This window comes from Triplophysa dalaica, chromosome 2 (genome assembly GCF_015846415.1).
Source record: "Triplophysa dalaica isolate WHDGS20190420 chromosome 2, ASM1584641v1, whole genome shotgun sequence".
NCBI lineage: Eukaryota > Metazoa > Chordata > Actinopteri > Cypriniformes > Nemacheilidae > Triplophysa > Triplophysa dalaica.
In genome coordinates, this window is record NC_079543.1 from 17,948,025 (window position 1) to 17,966,955 (window position 18,931).

At 40.7% G+C, this 18,931-nt stretch overlaps 1 protein-coding gene across 1 annotated transcript; it reads right to left on the bottom strand.

Annotated features, from left to right (window-relative positions):
• Positions 1–3,502: 3,502 nt before the first annotated feature.
• Positions 3,503–8,427, bottom strand: LOC130439616 (uncharacterized). Its single transcript, XM_056772229.1, has 6 exons — positions 6,404–8,427; positions 5,813–5,965; positions 5,311–5,428; positions 4,408–4,538; positions 4,025–4,226; positions 3,503–3,882 (listed from the first exon to the last, which is right to left on the bottom strand). The coding sequence occupies exons 1-6, from the start codon at positions 6,407–6,409 to the stop codon at positions 3,770–3,772; spliced, it is 723 nt and encodes a 240-aa protein (XP_056628207.1). The 5' UTR covers positions 6,410–8,427; the 3' UTR covers positions 3,503–3,769.
• Between the last annotated feature and the right edge of the window lie 10,504 nt (positions 8,428–18,931).

Below are 18,931 nucleotides of genomic sequence, written 5' to 3' on the forward strand. Positions count from 1 at the left end.
GGCCTTCGTCACAATGTTGTGGCCTATCTAGGCCTTCGTGACAATGTTGTGGCTTATCGAGGCCTTCGACTCAATATTGTGGCCTATTGATGCCTTGTCTCAATGGTGTCACAAAGCTGTGGCCTATCGAGGCCTTTTCACAATGCTGTGGCCTATCGAGGCCTTTGTCACAATGCTGTGGCCTATCGAGTCCTTTGTCACAATGCTGTGGCCTATCGAGGCCTTCGTCACAATGCTATCGCCTATCGAGGCCCCTGTGTAAATGTTGTGGCATATCCAGGCCCCCGTCTTAATGTTGTGGCATATCCAGGCCCCCGTCTTAATGTTGTGGCCTATCGAGGCCCCCGTCTTAATGTTTTGGACTATCGAGGCCTTCATCTCAATGTTGTGGCATATCGAGACCTTTGTCTCAATGTTGTGGCCTAACTAGGTCTTCGTCATAATGTTGTGGCCTATCGAGGCCCCCGTGTAAATGTTGCGGCATATCCAGGCCCCCGTCTTAATGTTGTGGCCTATCGAGGCCCCCGTCTTAATGTTTTGGACTATCGAGGCCTTCGTCTCAATGTTATGGCCTATCGAGACCTTCGTTTCAATGTTGTGGCCTATCGAGGCCCCCGTGTAAATGTTGTGGCCTATCCTGGTCCCTGTGTAAATGTTGTGCCCTATCCAGGCCCCCGTGTAAATGTTCTGGCCTATCGAGGCCTTCATCATAATGTTGTGGCCAATCCAGGCCTTCGTCTCAATGTAGTGGCCTATCGAGGCCTTCGTCTTAATGTTGTGGCCACATAGGCCTTCGTCACAATGTTGTGGCTTATCGAGGCCTTCAACTCAATATTGTGGCCTATTGAGGCCTTGTCTCAATGGTGTCACAAAGCTGTGGCGTTTTGAGGCCTTTGTCTTAAAGTTGTGGCCTATCCAGGCCTTCGTCACAAAGTTGTGGCTTATCGAGGCCTTGTTTCAATTTTGTCACAATGATGTGGCTTATTAAGGCCTGTGTCACAATGCTGTGGCCTATCGAGGCCTTTGTCACAATACTGTGGCCTATCGAGGCCTTTGTCACAATGCTGTGGCCTATCGAGGCTTTTGTCACAATGCTGTGGCCTATCGAGGCCTTTGTCAATGCTGTGGCCAATCCTCTGACACTTGCTTCACCTCACATATGTTCTTATATTTATTTATATTATATGTTCTTAATATTAGTGTATTTTACTATCGTTAGCTATCACTGTCGTTGCCGAATTATTTATAACATTATGTTCTAGACCTATATTAATTGAAACGTAACGCCGCTAGCATAGTATTAGCGTGTTAGCTTGCCTTCTGTCTACACTGTGGAATATCATCTCCCCCTATTTGCCTCGTGTGCTAACTGTTTCTCTTTTAAGCGTATATACTAAGACTCATCAAGCAACTTTGGTAGGTTAGGATTGCACTTCATACCTGGTGAGTCATGGCTTCTATTCCTATTGTTTTTACTTGCACCTCATGTCATATGTTTAGCTTAGCCTTCTCTGTCAGCGGCGAGGGTTTTACATGTGATAAATTCAGGGAAGTAGTTTGGCTGACGGAGAAGATCTTAGAATTAGAGTCTCGCATCCAATCTTTATTTGAGGATAGTAAGAGTGTAAGGACCGTAGAAAACACTTTGGATGCAAGCAATGTTAGCGCACACAGCTCGGTTCCGGTTGAATATCCCCTGAAGCTGGGAAACTTTGTGACCGTGAGGCGGCATAGTCGCAAGACAAAACATCACTCAACCGTTCCGATTAAAGTCTCGAACAGGTTTTCCCCGCTCAGTGACGCACCGACTGAGAAACCTGCTGAAAGTGCCCTAGTGATTCGTGATTCTATTGTCCGGAACGTTAACATAGAGGCACCAGCCATCATAGTCAAATGTTTAGCGGGAGCCAGAGCGCCTGACATCAAGTCAAATTTAAATGTGCTGGCTAAGGCTAATCGTAAATTCAGTAAGATTGTTATTCACCTTGGCACAAATGATGTTAGATAATATTAAAGAGGTGTGTGAGCTCGCAAGCACGATGTCAGACACTGTAATATTCTCTGGCCCCCTCACTGCTTACCGTGGTGATGAGATTTATAGCAGATTATCATCACTAAATGGCTGGTTGTCTGAGTGGTGTCTGCAGAATAATATAGATTTTATAAATAACAGGAAGAATTTTGAGGGCAGACCCTACCTGTTGAAACGAGATAGTCTCCATCCCTCCTGGGATGGGGTTTCCCTCCACTCTAGAAATTTGGCACACAGTCTTAATAATGCTAAAGCCTGACTACCTGGGGCCCAGGTCAGGAAGGAGACAGAATGGCTTAACCAACTGTCTGCTTGCCGTCTCACGTTACAGAATACACAAAATATACAACATGTAATAATCCCTTCTCACAAACAACATAAAATAGAGACTGTGTCTGTCCCCCGGATTAGCAAACATAAGATAATGCATAAACCTCTTGAAAGTAATTTAATAAACGTTAAACAAATCAAACATGAACAAAATACAGATAATCAACTGTTCTGACTCTGATTGCTTAATATTAGATCTCTCTCAAATAAAGCACTTTTTGTTAACAATATGATTACCGATCATAAAATAGACATGCTCTGTTTGACAGAAACATGGCTAAAGCCAGATGATTATTTTAATCCAAATGAACTCGTTCCCCAAGATAATTACTATAAACACGAGCCTCGTCTAAAAGGTAGAGGGGGAGGTGTCGCTGCACTTCACAATTATTATTTTATCACCTCTCAGAAGTCTAATTTTAAATACAATTCTTTTGAAGTCATGGTACTTCACGTATCAACAGCTAATACTAAGGACAAAACATTTTTTAAATGTATTCTAGCTATATAGGCCTCCAGGGCACCACACAGATTTTATGAAAAAATTTGGTGGGTTCTTATCAGGACTACCCAGGTGATAAATAATAATATTAAAAATATACTTTAATAAAGTGTACTAAGTATATTTTCTACATTTTGTACTATTTTCGTCAAATCCAAGTATAGTTAAGTGTATTCAGTTATGCATTAAATTCAACTTAACATCTATTTGATTACACTTCTAGTGTAAATAGTATACTAAATTGGAACAACTTTTTTTAAACTTCAAGTGCACTAAAAGATACTAAAGAAAATCAAGATTCATGAGCAATTAAGCACACTTTCAGTACAATTGCATTGTATCGCCATTCTAATGGAAATACACTTAAAAAGGCATTGCAGCGCAAATTATAGTTGTGTTTAAGCACATTTTGTGCATACTGCTATCATACTTAAAATTACTATAAACTATATTAAGTATGTCTCTGTAATATTTCAAGTGATCTACAAATGCACTTCCTAGCTATATTTAGTGCTTTTAAAGTGTCCCACTTTGACAATAACGTTTTTGAAGTGAAGTTAAATTACAACCTAAACATCATAGACACGTACTTTCAGTGCAATGTTATTAAAGTGTAAGGTCAAAACAAATTGTTTTGAAGTATATTTCATCAGTACTTTTATCCCCATTTTGTTATATTTAAGAATTAATTTTGCTATTTCACTACAAGTGTATCGTATTACAATTCAGTTCAAGTGCATTTAATCAACAGATTACAAATTGCATTTCAGAAAAGGATCTTTATTATTGACAAAAAATAACACACAAAAGCAGATATTGGCAAAAGGAGGAACCTTGAACAGTGGACTTTCTCTGAAATGCCGGGAACAGATCGAACAATGGCGAACAACTTACTACATGCAAATCTAGCTCTGACTCGAATTACCAGAGGCCTTGTAGCTCTCATTGTTGCACTTCCTCCGTAGAAGGCCCCGGATCTCTGCCACCTCGGTGTTGGGGAATCGCTCCCTCACTGCATCTGTGAAAACCGGAAAGAGACATGGGCATGAATTAAAACAGGATAGACAATGTATAACATTGAAATAAAATCATTGATGATTATGGATTTGTCAATCAATCATGACAATAGATTTGGATTCATAACTATGACATTACTGTACCTATAATTGCATTGTTTTTTTCTGGCTCAAGCTGTTCCTTCAGCTCGCCTTTTTTTCCTTTTCCTGTGAGGGTTGCCTTGGCCAAAGTTTCCCTGCCAAACACCAATGTGGCCAGTTCCTGTGTGAAGAGGGACATCCTCCTCCCACTCAGCCTCTGATAGAGGCGTTTTGGGACTTGCACTAATGAGTTGCCCAATGACACCTGTGAAAACACACAAGCAGATTAAGACAAAAGGTAAATTACAAACACTTCTCTAAAGGGCAGGTTGGCACGTGTCTCGGCTTCAAGTGTTTTAACACAAACTGTACCCCTTGTGTATGCTTTTTGCACCCAATCATAACAAAGACATAACAAGGATTTGTTTAAGGTCCTTCAGTCATACCATGTCTTCTTCGCTGCCAGTGTGACTGCCAGTGCGCGGGGATTCGCTTTGGCTGGAAATCATGGAAGACAAAGGTGAATCTTGCATTTTGTTTAGGACTGTTTTGAGTGAAGACACCAGTCCTGGCAGCTCTAAAATAAGGATATAGTATAAAAAGGGTCAGTATCACATTATGACACAAAATTGCACCTATATAAATGTCATTTTTCAACAGCTACATCTGTTTTAACTTTTATTTATTTCTGATTGGATGAGGATCCTAACTCATACTTTTCACCGCTAGCATGCATGTCTGACATGAATGTTCCACTCACTCAAACCCACAGGGCAGTAATTCCATTATTAAGTGTGAAGATGGAGTGGGGCGAATGTTCAGTTTAGCTTGTGAAGTATAGAGAAGTACAGGGTTCCCAAGTTAAGTCAAATGTAAAATTGCATGACTTTCCCAGACAAAGAAAAATTGAACTACCATGACCATCTATGAATTGTGCAATAAACTAACTGACCAAAGATTTCAGATGAATAAATAGTCATTGAATTTGAATTGAAGTTGGCTTAACCACAACTGCTCAAGCAAGCAGTAAAGCTAATAACCAGATATACACCAATTTTGTGTGGAAATATATTTGCATTAATTTGCCATATTGCTTAATCAGTGAAATTTAAACAAAGAGTATTAACAGTAGTCAATGACGGCAAAAATCTCAAATTTGTAATGTGGGAAGTCAGGTCTGTATTCTAAGACATAACATGCATGTTCTTCAAATTATCAGTGGGATGCATGTCTTGAATTCATAAAGTTGACTTCATGACCTCAATGACAATGACTGCAGGTGTATGGGAGGGTTCAGGTGGTGGCAGAGACAACCCTGACATCACTAGCATACATATACACCCACCCACCTTTCAGAGCCTTCAAACTGTCCTCATCCAACTCAACAAAAACTGCAGGCACTGTCCCTGGCCGCTGAGACTCCGCCTGAGGGATGGCGTCCTCCTCCTCCTCACTGGTGTTAATCACCTATGCAGAAAACAACAACCTAATTACCTTAAACAACAATGGCAGCTATACACTCCTAGTCATACGGACGCCAAAATAAAATTTTCATGGTGTCAGTGTGTGTAGAAATTAACATTTTCATACAGAGTTCATACACTCTTGGATAGTAACTCATTTTCGCATGCAGTTCTGCTACATCACAATCTTTACCCAGAGCACCAAGGGCATAGGTTTGTAGGTTGGGTTTGGACTTTGGTACTGGGATATAATTAAATTCAAGCGTAATGTGTGCTAGTGCATGTATTTCAGCACAAATAGGCTATAATCCACCACTGTAAACTCTGTAAAATTATCTGGGGAACACTGCACATTATTTGATGAAGTCAGTTACATTTTTAAACTTACCATTTTTCGTTTTTTGGGTGGATCAAAAATATCAAAACATGTGTCGTCGGAATCAGACTCATATCTAGCAGGAGTAGAACTGAGTTGTCTTGTAGGTTGCCGTTTGAGGTCCCTCTTGAGCTGTTCGCCCATCTTGGCCATCTGTGAACCAGACTGACAACGTACATCTTGTTTAAGAGAATGATTTTGAAAAATGTCAACACCACCACTTTAAGCAATGGCAGAGACTCATTTATTAATAGCTTCTACAAGTGTATTTCTTCATATTGCGACTACAGCACACTTTCCAAGAATCCACCATCCATCCATCACTCTGGCAGTATTTGTAATAGGAGACTGAATCTTGACTTAACATGCCTGGCATTACAAAATAGTTAACTTGATTTGTTTCAAAGTCTTTTAAGTAATACTGATAATTTCAAATAGATATTTGCTGGCTAAATTTGCTAAATGCTTGTGCACCCAGCTTGGAAAAGTCTGCAAAAATTCATGATGTAACTCCCATGGCAAACATATTCTACGATGACACAGCATTATTTGTAAACTGTAATCACAATGTTCCATAACTGTTAAGTCATAAATCAAGCTTACGGTCATAGCTTGCTTCACCACCCCCTTCTCCTGGCCAGACTGACTGATGGAAGACCATATATCCCCCCCCCCTTGAGGAAAGCAACACGCTTCTGGACTACTTCTTTGTAGTTTTCTGTGAAGAAGACACTTAAAATACAAATTCAATACGACCTTTTAATAATACAAAATAATAATTTCAAGACAGGAATGTCACTGTCATTTAATTTATTTGTACTTTATTACTTTCATCAGTATTGGGCACTAATGTCCATACCACGTTATGGCGGGAGTACCTCCCCTCTGAAGATGTATCCTTGACACAACTTTATTTGTTCTATGTTTTCGCCTGTTGCACCTTCGTGATAAATATGTTGTCCCCAACAACTGAATGACTTTATTAACTTTGACTTAACCAATTATCTGAATTTTCATTAAATGTACATGCTGCATATCGACGACGAATTCTATAATACTAACGTACTAGCTAAACCTTCACTAAAACCTAAGCCAAACACTTCAAAGATAAGGTATTGTTCCGTAAACGCTCTACAGGAGGATTTATTCATTATGGCGTTATTCCATTACATGCCACCTGCTCGACTCGCCACGACACACTGCGTCCGTTTTCCATTGCAGATTTTAGTACCGCCTCAGCGTGGCTGGTCGTCTTATATGCCGGGTCGACGGACACACCAGCGCACAAGTATAATCATCAGGCCAGTTGAGCTCGTTTTACAGTTCTGCGGTGGCACTGCGTGTAAAACTGTACAACAAGCGGCGCCGCAGCAACTGCCGTGACCTAACACGACACACACACAACGTCGAAGGTGTCTTGTTGTTGCCTCAGCCAGAAGACACATTTTCTTTAAAATGAAGCTGGAGGCAGCAAAAAAAAACACAGCTGGGTAAACTGTTTAAAAATAGCGGGTTTGTTCAGGACACCCCCACCCGTCGCTTTCACGTCACCTTTTGGTATCGTCTCAGCTCGCTTGGAACCTAGCCGAGGTGGTACTAAAAAAAAGTACCTGTTAGCAGGTACCAGGTACTTTATTCCGTAAGAGGCGAGGCGAGTAGGTACCATGTAAAGGAAAAGTGCCATATGTTTTAAGCACTTCATCATCAGTAACGTTACATTACATGACAGTAGTCGGTTACAAAGAGTATTCAGAACATTTCAAATGTTTTAGAACTTACCCGCCATAAACAGCAGTTTGGCTGCAACCGGCTTCGGATCTCGTCTGCGTTTAGCTGGCAAAATCACCTCTATCCAGCCTTCCTGGGACTGGATGTCTTCTTTGCAGGTGACGGTAACACCAGTATTTATATATGCATCCTGTATAATAGATGTACTATCTGCAATAACGGACCCGTCTACGAAATAAAACAACCCATACATTGTGCTAACTTTACCCTGTTACCGCCTGAGTAGTATCACTGTTGAATTTCAAACATTAACCGTTACTAATTGGCTACTGTAGCTAATTGCCGCCCAAACTGCTACATAGTGATTGGATGTCGATGATGCTGCGCACACTGATTGGATGTGGGAACCGACTGGTGGGTATAGGTTCAATTACTTGGTCCATTCGTAGCCATTTACTGCTTAGTATTGATCTTTGAATCTTGATCTGTTGCAGTGCTCAACAATAGTTGTTCAAATATGCCACCTGTACAATCAAAGTACAAGTCCTACCTATTCGTCACTAATAAGAAAATACCAAGGACAACAGAATACAGACACAGGAAGGTAATTATAATTTGTATCATTATTTTAAATTGTTGATATGTTTTTCTTGTTATTCTTCTTATAATTATGGTAGTAGTCGGCCTACTACTACAATAATACTAATAATAATAAAAAGAAGAAGAAGGCCCTAGTATAGCAGTACTTATAATAATATTACTAATAAATAATAATGGGATAAAGCTATACTGTCTTGAAATTGTCTTTTTCTTCAGGGAAAAGGCAGAACACATAAACAGTACAAGCAGTACCTTTGCAGCACTGGTGTTGAAGTCCCTGACAGAATTTTAGGACCTCATGACAGAGAAGTAAGCTAGCATGATGATTTAATGTATTGTTTAATGATTATGACATTGAATGGATTACAACGTGTAATGTTTTCAGCCAAAAAACTAGCTTATTTTCTCTGCCAAACAACATTGAACGAGACTAATGTGGCAACAAGAAATGGCATTTAATACTGCCAATATGTCCAGAGATTCCCTGAGACTATTCCCTATTGAATTGACATGTAAATACAGTATCTGTATAAAGAATAACTGTTATTTTCCTGTTACATAAAGTTACCCTTCTGTCAATCAAGTGTTTGTGCATTAATACATGATGGTAACCATATAGTAAACAAAATGAAGTTACATGTCTTACTCACTGCAGCATTGTATATTACCCTTTAAGAAATGAGCCTAACAATGGCAATACACTTTCCATTAGAAGGCTACAGTAAATCAATAATTTACTAAATTTCCACTAAAAGTGTTTGCATTTTAGCATATTTTATGACAGAACTTTGATATGCTAATAAAAGTACACTTCTATTTTAGTGCACTTTCTTTACAGTGTACTAAGATAAGCACACCAATGAAGTGAAATCAGTGTACACTTAAAAAAATTATACTTACTCTGTATTACAAATAAGCGTACTTACTAAAAGTATACTAAATTACCACTATACATTTTTGTGTTTTAGCATATTTTATGAAAGTACTCTGATATGCCACTAAAAATACACTTATTTTACATTGTACTGTATAAAGTGTACAGTTTAATGAAGTGATTACATAGTACACTTTAAAAAAGTATACTAACAATTAATTTCCAAAAAATGTATATAAATATACCTCCCATAAGTACACTGAATTGCCACTCTAAGTATGTCCAATTTAATACACTTAAAAAATAATAAACTTCTATACAATTTAAAATACATTAACAACAAAGTACACTTTCAAAAAGTACATTTAAAAAATAATTTGATTACTTGTAAATTAGTATACTTCCTGTTTGGACTATTAAGATGAACTTAATTACATCTTTTTTGAAGTATACTTTAAAAAAGTACATATTAAATACTCTTTAAATAAAGCATACTTGTTTTATAGTTCATGTACTTCACTCATATTTCTTATACACTAAAGTATACTAAATTTTTACCTGGGTAGTACTGGCCGCAGATAGAGTCCTTGTCATTGGTGACTTTAACATCCATGTAGATAATGATACAGATGCCTTGGGAATGGCTTTCAAAGACACTCTTAACTCCATGGGCATTAGTCAACATGTGTCAGGACCCACTCACCTTCGTAATCATACTTTAGATTTAATACCGTAAATCTTACGGTATAAATGTGGACGATGTTAAAATCGTTCAGCAGAGTGAAGACATTTCGGATCATTATCTGATATTATGTTTGCTTCACTGGCCTACGGCTGCAAATCAAACTCCTTGTTACAAATATGGTAGAACGATTACTTCAACTACCAAAGATGCGTTTCTCGACAATCTGCCTGAATTGTCTCAAATATCTAGCATGAATAAAAACGATGATGATCTTGACGAATGAAAATTTTAACTCTACCTTCTCGGAAACATTAGACACAGTTGCTCCTCTGCGTTTAAAAAAGATTAAAAATGGCAGCCCAACACCATGGTATAATGAACAAACTCAGGCTATAAAGAAAGCGTCCCATCAAATGGAGCGAAAACTAATTTAGAGGTATTTCGTATAGCATGGAAGGATAGTACTCGAAAATACAGGAATGCCATAAAAACGTCTAGATCCACCTACTTTTCATCACTAATAGAAGAAAACCATCACAACCCTAGGTTTTTATTTAAAACTGTGGCTAAATTAACAAAAAATAAGTTGTCAGCGACTTCAGATTCTGATTATCAGCATAACAGTGATGAATTTATGAACTACTTCACTAGTAAAATCCAAGATATTAGAGAAAAAAATATAACAATGCAACCAGAAGTGAAACCCGATGAACAAACTAACTACAGCACCCCTAATGAGAAGTTGCAATTATTGTCTAAAGTAGATCACGATGAACTCTCTAAAATCATTAAATCATCCAAATCAACAACATGCGTGCTAGACCCTATACCCACAAAACTACTGAAAGAAATACTCCCAGAAATTATAGATCCTCTTCTTAGTAATATTAACTCATCTCTGACATTAGGACATGTGCCTAAAGCATTTAAGGTGGCTGTTATCGAATTTACCTTTTATATCTAAAGTTCTTAAAAAAGTAGTTTCAACTCAGTTATGCTCCTTCCTCCAAAGGAATGACATTAATGAAGAATTCCAGTCTGGATTTCGAGCATGTACAGAGACTGTACAGTACAGAGACTGCTTTGTTCAGAGTTACAAATTATCTGCTTATAGAGTCTGACTGTGGCTGTATTTCGTTATTGGTGCTGCTAGACCTTAGTGCTGCAATTGACACCATTGACCACAGCATACACCTACACAGACTCGAAAAGTACGTCGGCATTAATCGAATAGCATTGAAATGGTTTAAGTCTTATTTATGACCGTTTTCAATTTGTAGCAATAAACAATGATGTGTCCCGCAAATCACAAGTCCAGTACGGTGTACCACAGGGCTCAGTGTTAGGGCCTCTGCTTTTCGCATTATATATGCTACCTCTAGGAGATATAATAAAGCGACACAGAATTAGCTTTCACTGTTATGCTGATGATACTCAACTTTATATTTCCTCGAAGCCTCATGAAACCCAGCTGTTCCATCGAATAAAGGAATGCATAGTTGATTTAAAAAACTGGATGAGTAACATTTTTTTACTACTGAACTCGGACAAAACAGAAGTGTTACTTACTGGACAAAAAACGCCATAGGTACTAACCAAGAATACCGCTTAACTTTTGACGGATGCTCCATAAAATCCTCATTGTCAGCTAAGAATCTTGGTGTTGTATTCGATAGTAATTTGTCATTTGAGAGCCATGTCGCCAACACCTGTAAAATTGCATTTTTCCATTTTAAGAATATATCTAAACTACGTCATATGCTGTCACTGTCAGATGCAGATAAATTAATTATTGCATTTATGACATCAAGACTAGATTACTGTAATGCACTTTTAGGTGGTTGCCCTACAGGCCTATTACAAAAACTGCAACTGGTTCAAAACGCGGCAGCTTGAGTTCTTACACGTACAAAAATGTATGAGCATATAACCCAGGTTCTGTCAACCTTGCACTGGTTACCTATAAAGCATCGCATTAACTTTAAGATCTTGCTTATTACCTATAAAGCCCTACATGGTCTAGCGCCGCAGTATTTGAATGAACTTCTATTGTATTACAATCCTCCACGTGCATTACGCTCTCAGGCGTCCTGTCAGTTGGTAATACCTAGAATTTTAAAATCAAGTGCAGGTGGTAGATCCTTTTCTTATCTAGCGCCTAAACTTTGGAATATTCTTCCCTGCACTGTCCGGGAGGCAGACACACTCTGACAGTTTAAATCTAGACTAAAGACGCATCTTTTTAATCTTGCATACACTACACTTCCATAATATTAATCCTCAGAGGATTTAGGCTGCCTTATTTAGATCAACCGGAACCAGGAACACATCCAACAACAAATTATGTACTTGTTGCATCAAAGAGTGCAGAACAGTACTCTACTCACAGCCAGTCTTGTCTTTTTGTTCCAAGGTTACCGCAGGATGCAGTTCATGACCAGACCTGATGGCAGAGCTGAGAATGGGAAGCGGTGACCTGACAAGAGCTGAGATGATAGAGCTGGATAAAGGACGCGGCAACTTGACACGATTTTTCTACAACACTTTAGATGCTATTAGATTGTTAATGATAATCTTAAATCTATAATTTCCGTTATTAGTAAGTTTATTTATTTCTTATTTAGCCTTATTGTGCAAGCACTGTTGAGCTTGTGCAGAGGCAACAGCTTTTGCCAGAGGGGAACTGGAATCCCCTGGTAGGGCCTGGGTTCTCCTTAGTTTTTTTTTCTCGATTGGAGTTTTGGGTCCCTCGCCACCGTTTGCATATTGTTTTGCACTATTTGCCTGGGTGGGGGAGCTGCTTTAGAATTTAGAAGTTAGACATAATTAACATTGCATATAAGAATTTATAGTCCGTTTAATATTTGACCTGTGGTTCTCTCTCCTTTATCTCAAATGTGTGCTTTCACTGTGCGTGTGTGCGAGTGTGTTTGCGTGTGTGCATCTATGTTAATGTGTGTAAGTATGTATGCATTTTGTGTGTGTGGAACATTTTTATGTCTGTCTTTTGTTGTTTTGACATTTTTTTGTTTTTACAGGTATATGCCTTTGGTTGTTTTTCTTGTATTCAATGTGTCTAATGTACAGCTGCTTTGTAACAATGAAAATTGTAAAAAGCGCTATATAAATAAAGTTGAGTTCAGAAGAGGCTTGTTTGCCTTAAGTGTTGCAAATTTCTGGCAACAACATAAACAATTGTACCATGAAGTTAAATTATGGATTTAATTTTAACCTTTGTTGAGAACCAGAATAAAATTTGGATGATATTACTCGACTAAAACCACTCTTTGTTGCATGGACAAACAAAGGATCTCTGATTTGAAGAGCTAGTATTTATCTCTCATCTATACTGCTGCTATCATGTCCCTGATAATGTGGTTTCTCTAATTATTAAGCCCCACCAGATTTCCGGTTTAATAGTGGGTATTCCGACCCATTCTACAAATGTGTCTACATTGGGTGTGTCTTAGCTTTCTCTCAACATTTCTAAAAGCCAAATAAAATGTACTCATCACAACAGCTGAAGAGAGAGAGAAGAACAAAGTCTGAACTTCTTACTATGTGCAATTCAGAATATTGCACCATAAAATCATACCTAGCATGTACAAAATCATCACGTCGGGGTCACCAACTGTAAAAGAACACCCATTGGCCCAACGACGGAATCCAATGTTGTCGTTGAAGGGATCTTGTGTTCTGCTTCTCCTCAGCGATTTCTACATGAGTTATTTAAGAACTGTTACAATTAAGTTCAATTTATATGACCCTGTGGTTAAGACTGATCTTTCTCCAATTTCAATATAATATAAAATAACTTATATGACGTTTCAAATGTATCTGTTGATTATTGTTCATTTATCTATAAATCTCCATACTTTATCATTTATTATTTATAGTTATTCTTTCGATTGGGACCTGCAGTCCCACAGAGTCTCACGCAGGCCGGGTTCATGGATCTCACGGACACAAAACGGTCAGTTCTGATCTAGTGAGAGGTTGGCGGGTAAACTAATATCATAAAGTTTGGCCGTGATATGTTTGCTCAGAAACATAACAATAGTTATTTTAGTAACGATCATGCAACATGCTAGGCCAGATGATAGGTGGAAATTTGTAACATGTGAACTTTAGTAATGCCCCATTTATAATATAGAGTCTAGTATAAACTAGTCCATCCTATCCTGACACATCGATTTTGCGGTAACAGAACAGGTTCCTTTCAATCTACTTGTAATAACAGACCTTGAAGAATTCAGATAATATCAACAATACCAATTTATTATACCAGGCAGGCACAACATTAATTTAAATCATAGAATGCATATACAAAGAAATTCCTAATTTACTAAGCAAAGATTATCAACATAGTAAAAGAATAAAATAAAACCACAAAGTTTATCAAACCTGGTAAAATCGAGACGCATAGTTGCAGTGTGGGAAGTTCTGGTTACAGATGCTTCCAAATCGAGACACACAGCTGCAATGTGGGAGGTTCTGGTTATAGAAGCTTCCTGGAGTCTTTTGCCAATTCACATTATAATCCAGATGTAACAAAGCAAATGGTCAGTGAGAAACTTGGTTTATTTGTTTTCTCGTGACTGAAGAGAGCATCAAATGAGATCTTAATCTATCTGTAAACAGGATTCCCACCTCTTTGGGAATCCCAAAGGAGTCACACCTCTTTGAGGAGTGCAGGTTAAGGATAAGAGTTACAAGAGTTAATATACTCTTGGTTTGAAAGAACTAGACCTTTTTACCCATCGCACCATGACCTTTAAAATAATACCAAACATGAATCCTCAAAACTTCATACTATGACGATAAATGATATACACAGTATAAAGCATAAGCATTTTCCCAGTGATCAGGGCCTGAAGAGATGAAGGGGAGTGGTGTGATAAGAAAAGGGGGAGTTCAGTTCCTGGGCTTCAACAACCCCTGAGGGGAGGCAGGATATAATTCCTTAGGATCTAGCAACAAATGGGGTTTGATTGTTTTGTGTCCCAACATCACAAACAACCTTAGTTCTTAGGACTTTTCCATGTGCCTTACAGGAGAAAGCACATTCTTCTTGGTATTCAGCATCAACCCTAGTCCATATGTGCGAGAACAACATCTCGATGTTGAACTGCAAGCTGTTCTTACTTTGCTAGAATGAGCACGCAAATGTCTTTATGCGCAGAGGAGCTAGGGCTGCATCCACGCACTTTATGAACGTGTGCGGAGACAGAGCCAGGCCGAACGGAAGAATCCGATATTGAAGTGAAAGTGACCTATTAGTCAGATATGGTGAACCATACCCGGAATTTCTCTAGACGTTGTGTCGAACCGACAGATGGCATTCGCCCTTGAGAACCAATCAACTCTGACTACTTTAGAAGAGGCCAATGAAATTTGGCGAATGAAATTTGCATGCCGGTCTCCGCCCCCGGATATCCGATATAAAAGGAAGACGGCGTGCAGCATTCATTTACCTTTTGTTCTTCAGAGCCATCGCTTATGACTACTAACAAAAAAAGACTTCAAAAACTACATTGCCGGATCTACAACGTAGAGCAGTGGATCATCCCATCCTGCCTCTTCCGGGAAGACCCCGGGGAGAATAACATCGTGCCCGACCCTCACAGCTACATCTCTGATAGATCGGTACGGGACGATTCCTGCCTCAACACCAAAGCCGGGCCCTGGAACATTTCAGGCAGCCAGCGGTCCCCCTGAAACAATTTCAGAGGCTCCTGGGACACATGGCGTCCTCGGTGAGGGTAATACCCCTCGGGTTGATGCACATGAGACTGCTCCAATACTGGCTACAGAGTTGAGTTCCGAGGACAGCGTGGCACACCGGCAGCAGGCGCATGGTGATGACGCCCCTCTGCCGACGCACACTAACCCATTTACATTACATTTACATTTAGGCATTTGGGACTTACATTGCTTTTATCCTATACATTTTACATAGGTATTTGCATTCATCTGGGATCGAACCCACAACCTTGCGTTGTTAACGCTATGCTCTTACCACTGCAGGAAAGCTAACCCCTTGGTCTTCCATGGCCTTTCTCCGGACTGGGGTCCGTCTTGGGCAGGTTACGAGGCACGTCATGGTGACTGCGGGCGCCTCCCTGCAGGTGTGGGGTGCAGTGTGCAACTGGCACGCAGTAGCGGGACGCTGGACGGGCCCCGCCTGCGCTGGGATATCAATTGCCTAGAGTTGTGGGTTGTGCTACTTGCACTGAGGAGGCTACGGCCTCTCATGCAAGACCAGCACGTGCTGGTCCGCCTGGACAGCACTACAGCCGTGGCGTACATAAATCCACAGGGTGGCGTACGCTCACGACAGCTAACACGACTTGCCCGACGCCTCCTCCTGTGGAGTCAACAGGTGATCCGCTCCCTGCGGGCCAGGCACATCCCAGGCGAACTGAACCAGACAGCCGACACGCTCTCTCATCAGTATACGCCTTGCGGAGTCCCCTCTCATCATGAAGCCAGTATCGCAGCAGCGAATGCCCCGAAGGGGCCCGAGCTTCCAACCAGTGCTCCGCAGCGCAGACACCACTCGTCATGAAACCAGTATCGCAGCAAACGCCCCGCAGGGGCCCGGACTTCTGACTAGTGATCTGAATTAGCAGACACAACCAGCTAAAGAAACAAGTATCCCAGCAGCGACCGACAACAAAAGGGCCCGAGCTTCCAAACAGTGCTTTGCAGCTGCTGACACCACTCAACACAGAGCCAGCATAGCAGCAGCGACCGCCCCCCGTAGGGCCCTGTGCTTTCAGCTTGTGCACTACAGCAGCAGACACCACGCAACATGAAGCCTGTACCGCAGCAGCGACAGCCCCCGCAGTGGCCTGAGCATCCAAATAGTGTTCCGCAGCAGCAGACACCACCCCCCAGGAAGCCTGCAGCATAGCAGCAACAGCCCCACAGTGGCCCGAGCTTCCAACAAATGTTCTGCAGCAGCAGACACCACCCATCATGATGCCTGCATCACAGCAGCAACCACCCCAGGGGGGCCCCCATCCTCTCGTAGTTACCTTCTTCCGGATTACAGCTCCGTAACGCCAAGCATGGTTTTTGGTGGGATGTATGCGTACTTCGGCGGGTGTTCAGTTTTATCAGCATTTGGGGGGTGTGTTCTGGGCTCGAGCCGGTTCCGAGACCGGCGCACTTGCCCTGACCAGGGTAGAGTACTCCGGGTTCGGATAGATCCGGTGAGCTCGGAGCCCACTCCCTGCACAATACTCTAACAAATAGGAACGTATGTGATTTAAATGATCTTTCTCTGGCCCACTTATCACTTTTCTTGGCATTGGCCCGCAGACCACATCAGGCCAGGGCAGGTATGTGTAACCGGCAGAGTAGTCACTGTCTGGTTTAAGTTTGTTCCCATGGTAGCCCTCTGACGTCACCCAGCTAGCCGTGAGTGGCTAAACAACTCATTTGTGGCTAGGCTGGTTTCTATAAAACCGTCTTCACTGTTGGGCTTAGAGAGATTCACTGGTGTCCAGATTACTTCAGTCTTGTTAAGGTTTTGGTATGCGGTTCTCCTGTGCAATGAAGGTGTTTGACTGATTGCCAGACGCTTCCGGGTAGTCGTGCTATGTATTGTTGAGGGTCTTGGGCAAAGCACCTGCCGGGTAGCTGTACCGCAATTAAGACGTAACGTCTAGAAGGTAAATGTCTGTTGTTTATTGTTACGAGTAGACCCAGTGTGTGAGGACTAATAGCTTTGAAGACGTGTAAGATTAGTCTGATTGTGTTGTCCTGACGTAATGCATGGCTGTGTTTTATTGTCAATTCATAATAGAAATGTATTTAATGAATATGCTGTGTGTAACAACTGTTATGTAGGAGTGTGAAGATTGGGGCAAAGGGCTGTTTTTCCACTCGGCCATTTCGTATGTCAACATTGAGGTAAAAGAAAATAATGTTTTTATGAAATGTTTGGACGCTACGTGACTATGTATGTGTATATCAAGCACTAATTTTAATGATTTTGTGTCTGCAGGCAGATTGCTCCTGCTTTTATATTCTTATTGATAATAACTTTCCTGTCCTTTTTCCCCTTTCTCTCCCGAGTATTAGAGTAGCTGCTCACAAGAGAGGTTCCTGGTTCGGTCCTCGTGCATTGCTCCACGTGCTGTAGTGGTAAACTGCACTTCACAATATTGATTGAATTATTAGCTTGTAGTGGTCGTGCCTGTGTGTGTGTGTGGGTGTGCGCGATTGTGGGCCCTAGAGTCCAGAGCACGGGTGGTGAACGTCACGCGTATCCCAGACAGGTAACCTGCCTTGACAGTAAGTCAATATTTCCTTGTTAATTTGTTAATTGTATTGTCCCTTGTAACAGCCAATTCTAGGTTTGCTCTCTCTCTTTAAGGCCAATCCTTTTCGTTTGTACCTACTGTGCCTCTAGCGTGATGGTGTCACTCTTTTAATCATGCTATTGTATAATAAAGTAATATTGTTTTTCTATTGAAAGCACGTCTCTGTCTAGTTCATCTTTGGTGTATTTCTTCGAACCTGCTTGCCTTAGATGAGGTATATAGCAGTTGAGGTGCAGAGTATATCCTGGTGTGAGAGGCGCCAGGTGGCGTAGTCAAGAACCTTTTAACCTAGATCTGGTCAAAGTTCCATAAGGTCACATTTGCATTTAAAACACCATCACCGTTCCACTTCAGAGGAATTAGGAATTGGAAGGAAAAAGAAAGAGAACGTGGAGGACAATCCAAGGGGCACCCCGACATAACCTCTGGGGAATCAGATTAAGCCATGAAATTTGGGACTGAGAACCTAAACTCAGCGTTTCAACAGGACTGCATTCAGAAACCATTCAAGATTTCTATCCACAAGCTTACTGATATTGGTAGAGCACCGAGATAACAAGTATCTGATTCTAGGCATAGAATAGCTCTGTTAAGAGCGTGCCTCTTTGTTAAAGATGATTTTATTGGTTTTCAGACATGAAAAGCCTCACAGCCATGCCCTCTCTCTATCTCTCTCTCTCTCTCTCACTCTCTCTCTCTCTCTCTCTCTCTGCGCTTCCTAGGGCGTTTGTGTTTCATGTATTTGTTTGTGTTTTTGCGATCATCATTACGTTTACCATGTAGAGTAGAGTTTAATAAAAAACCATAAAGGCATTTGTGATGGATTTTCTGTGCTCATGCTCACAAACTGGTCACTTAAACTGTGTTTCGATTTATGCTACCGCTGCTCTTTATTCTGTTTGGTAAAGTCA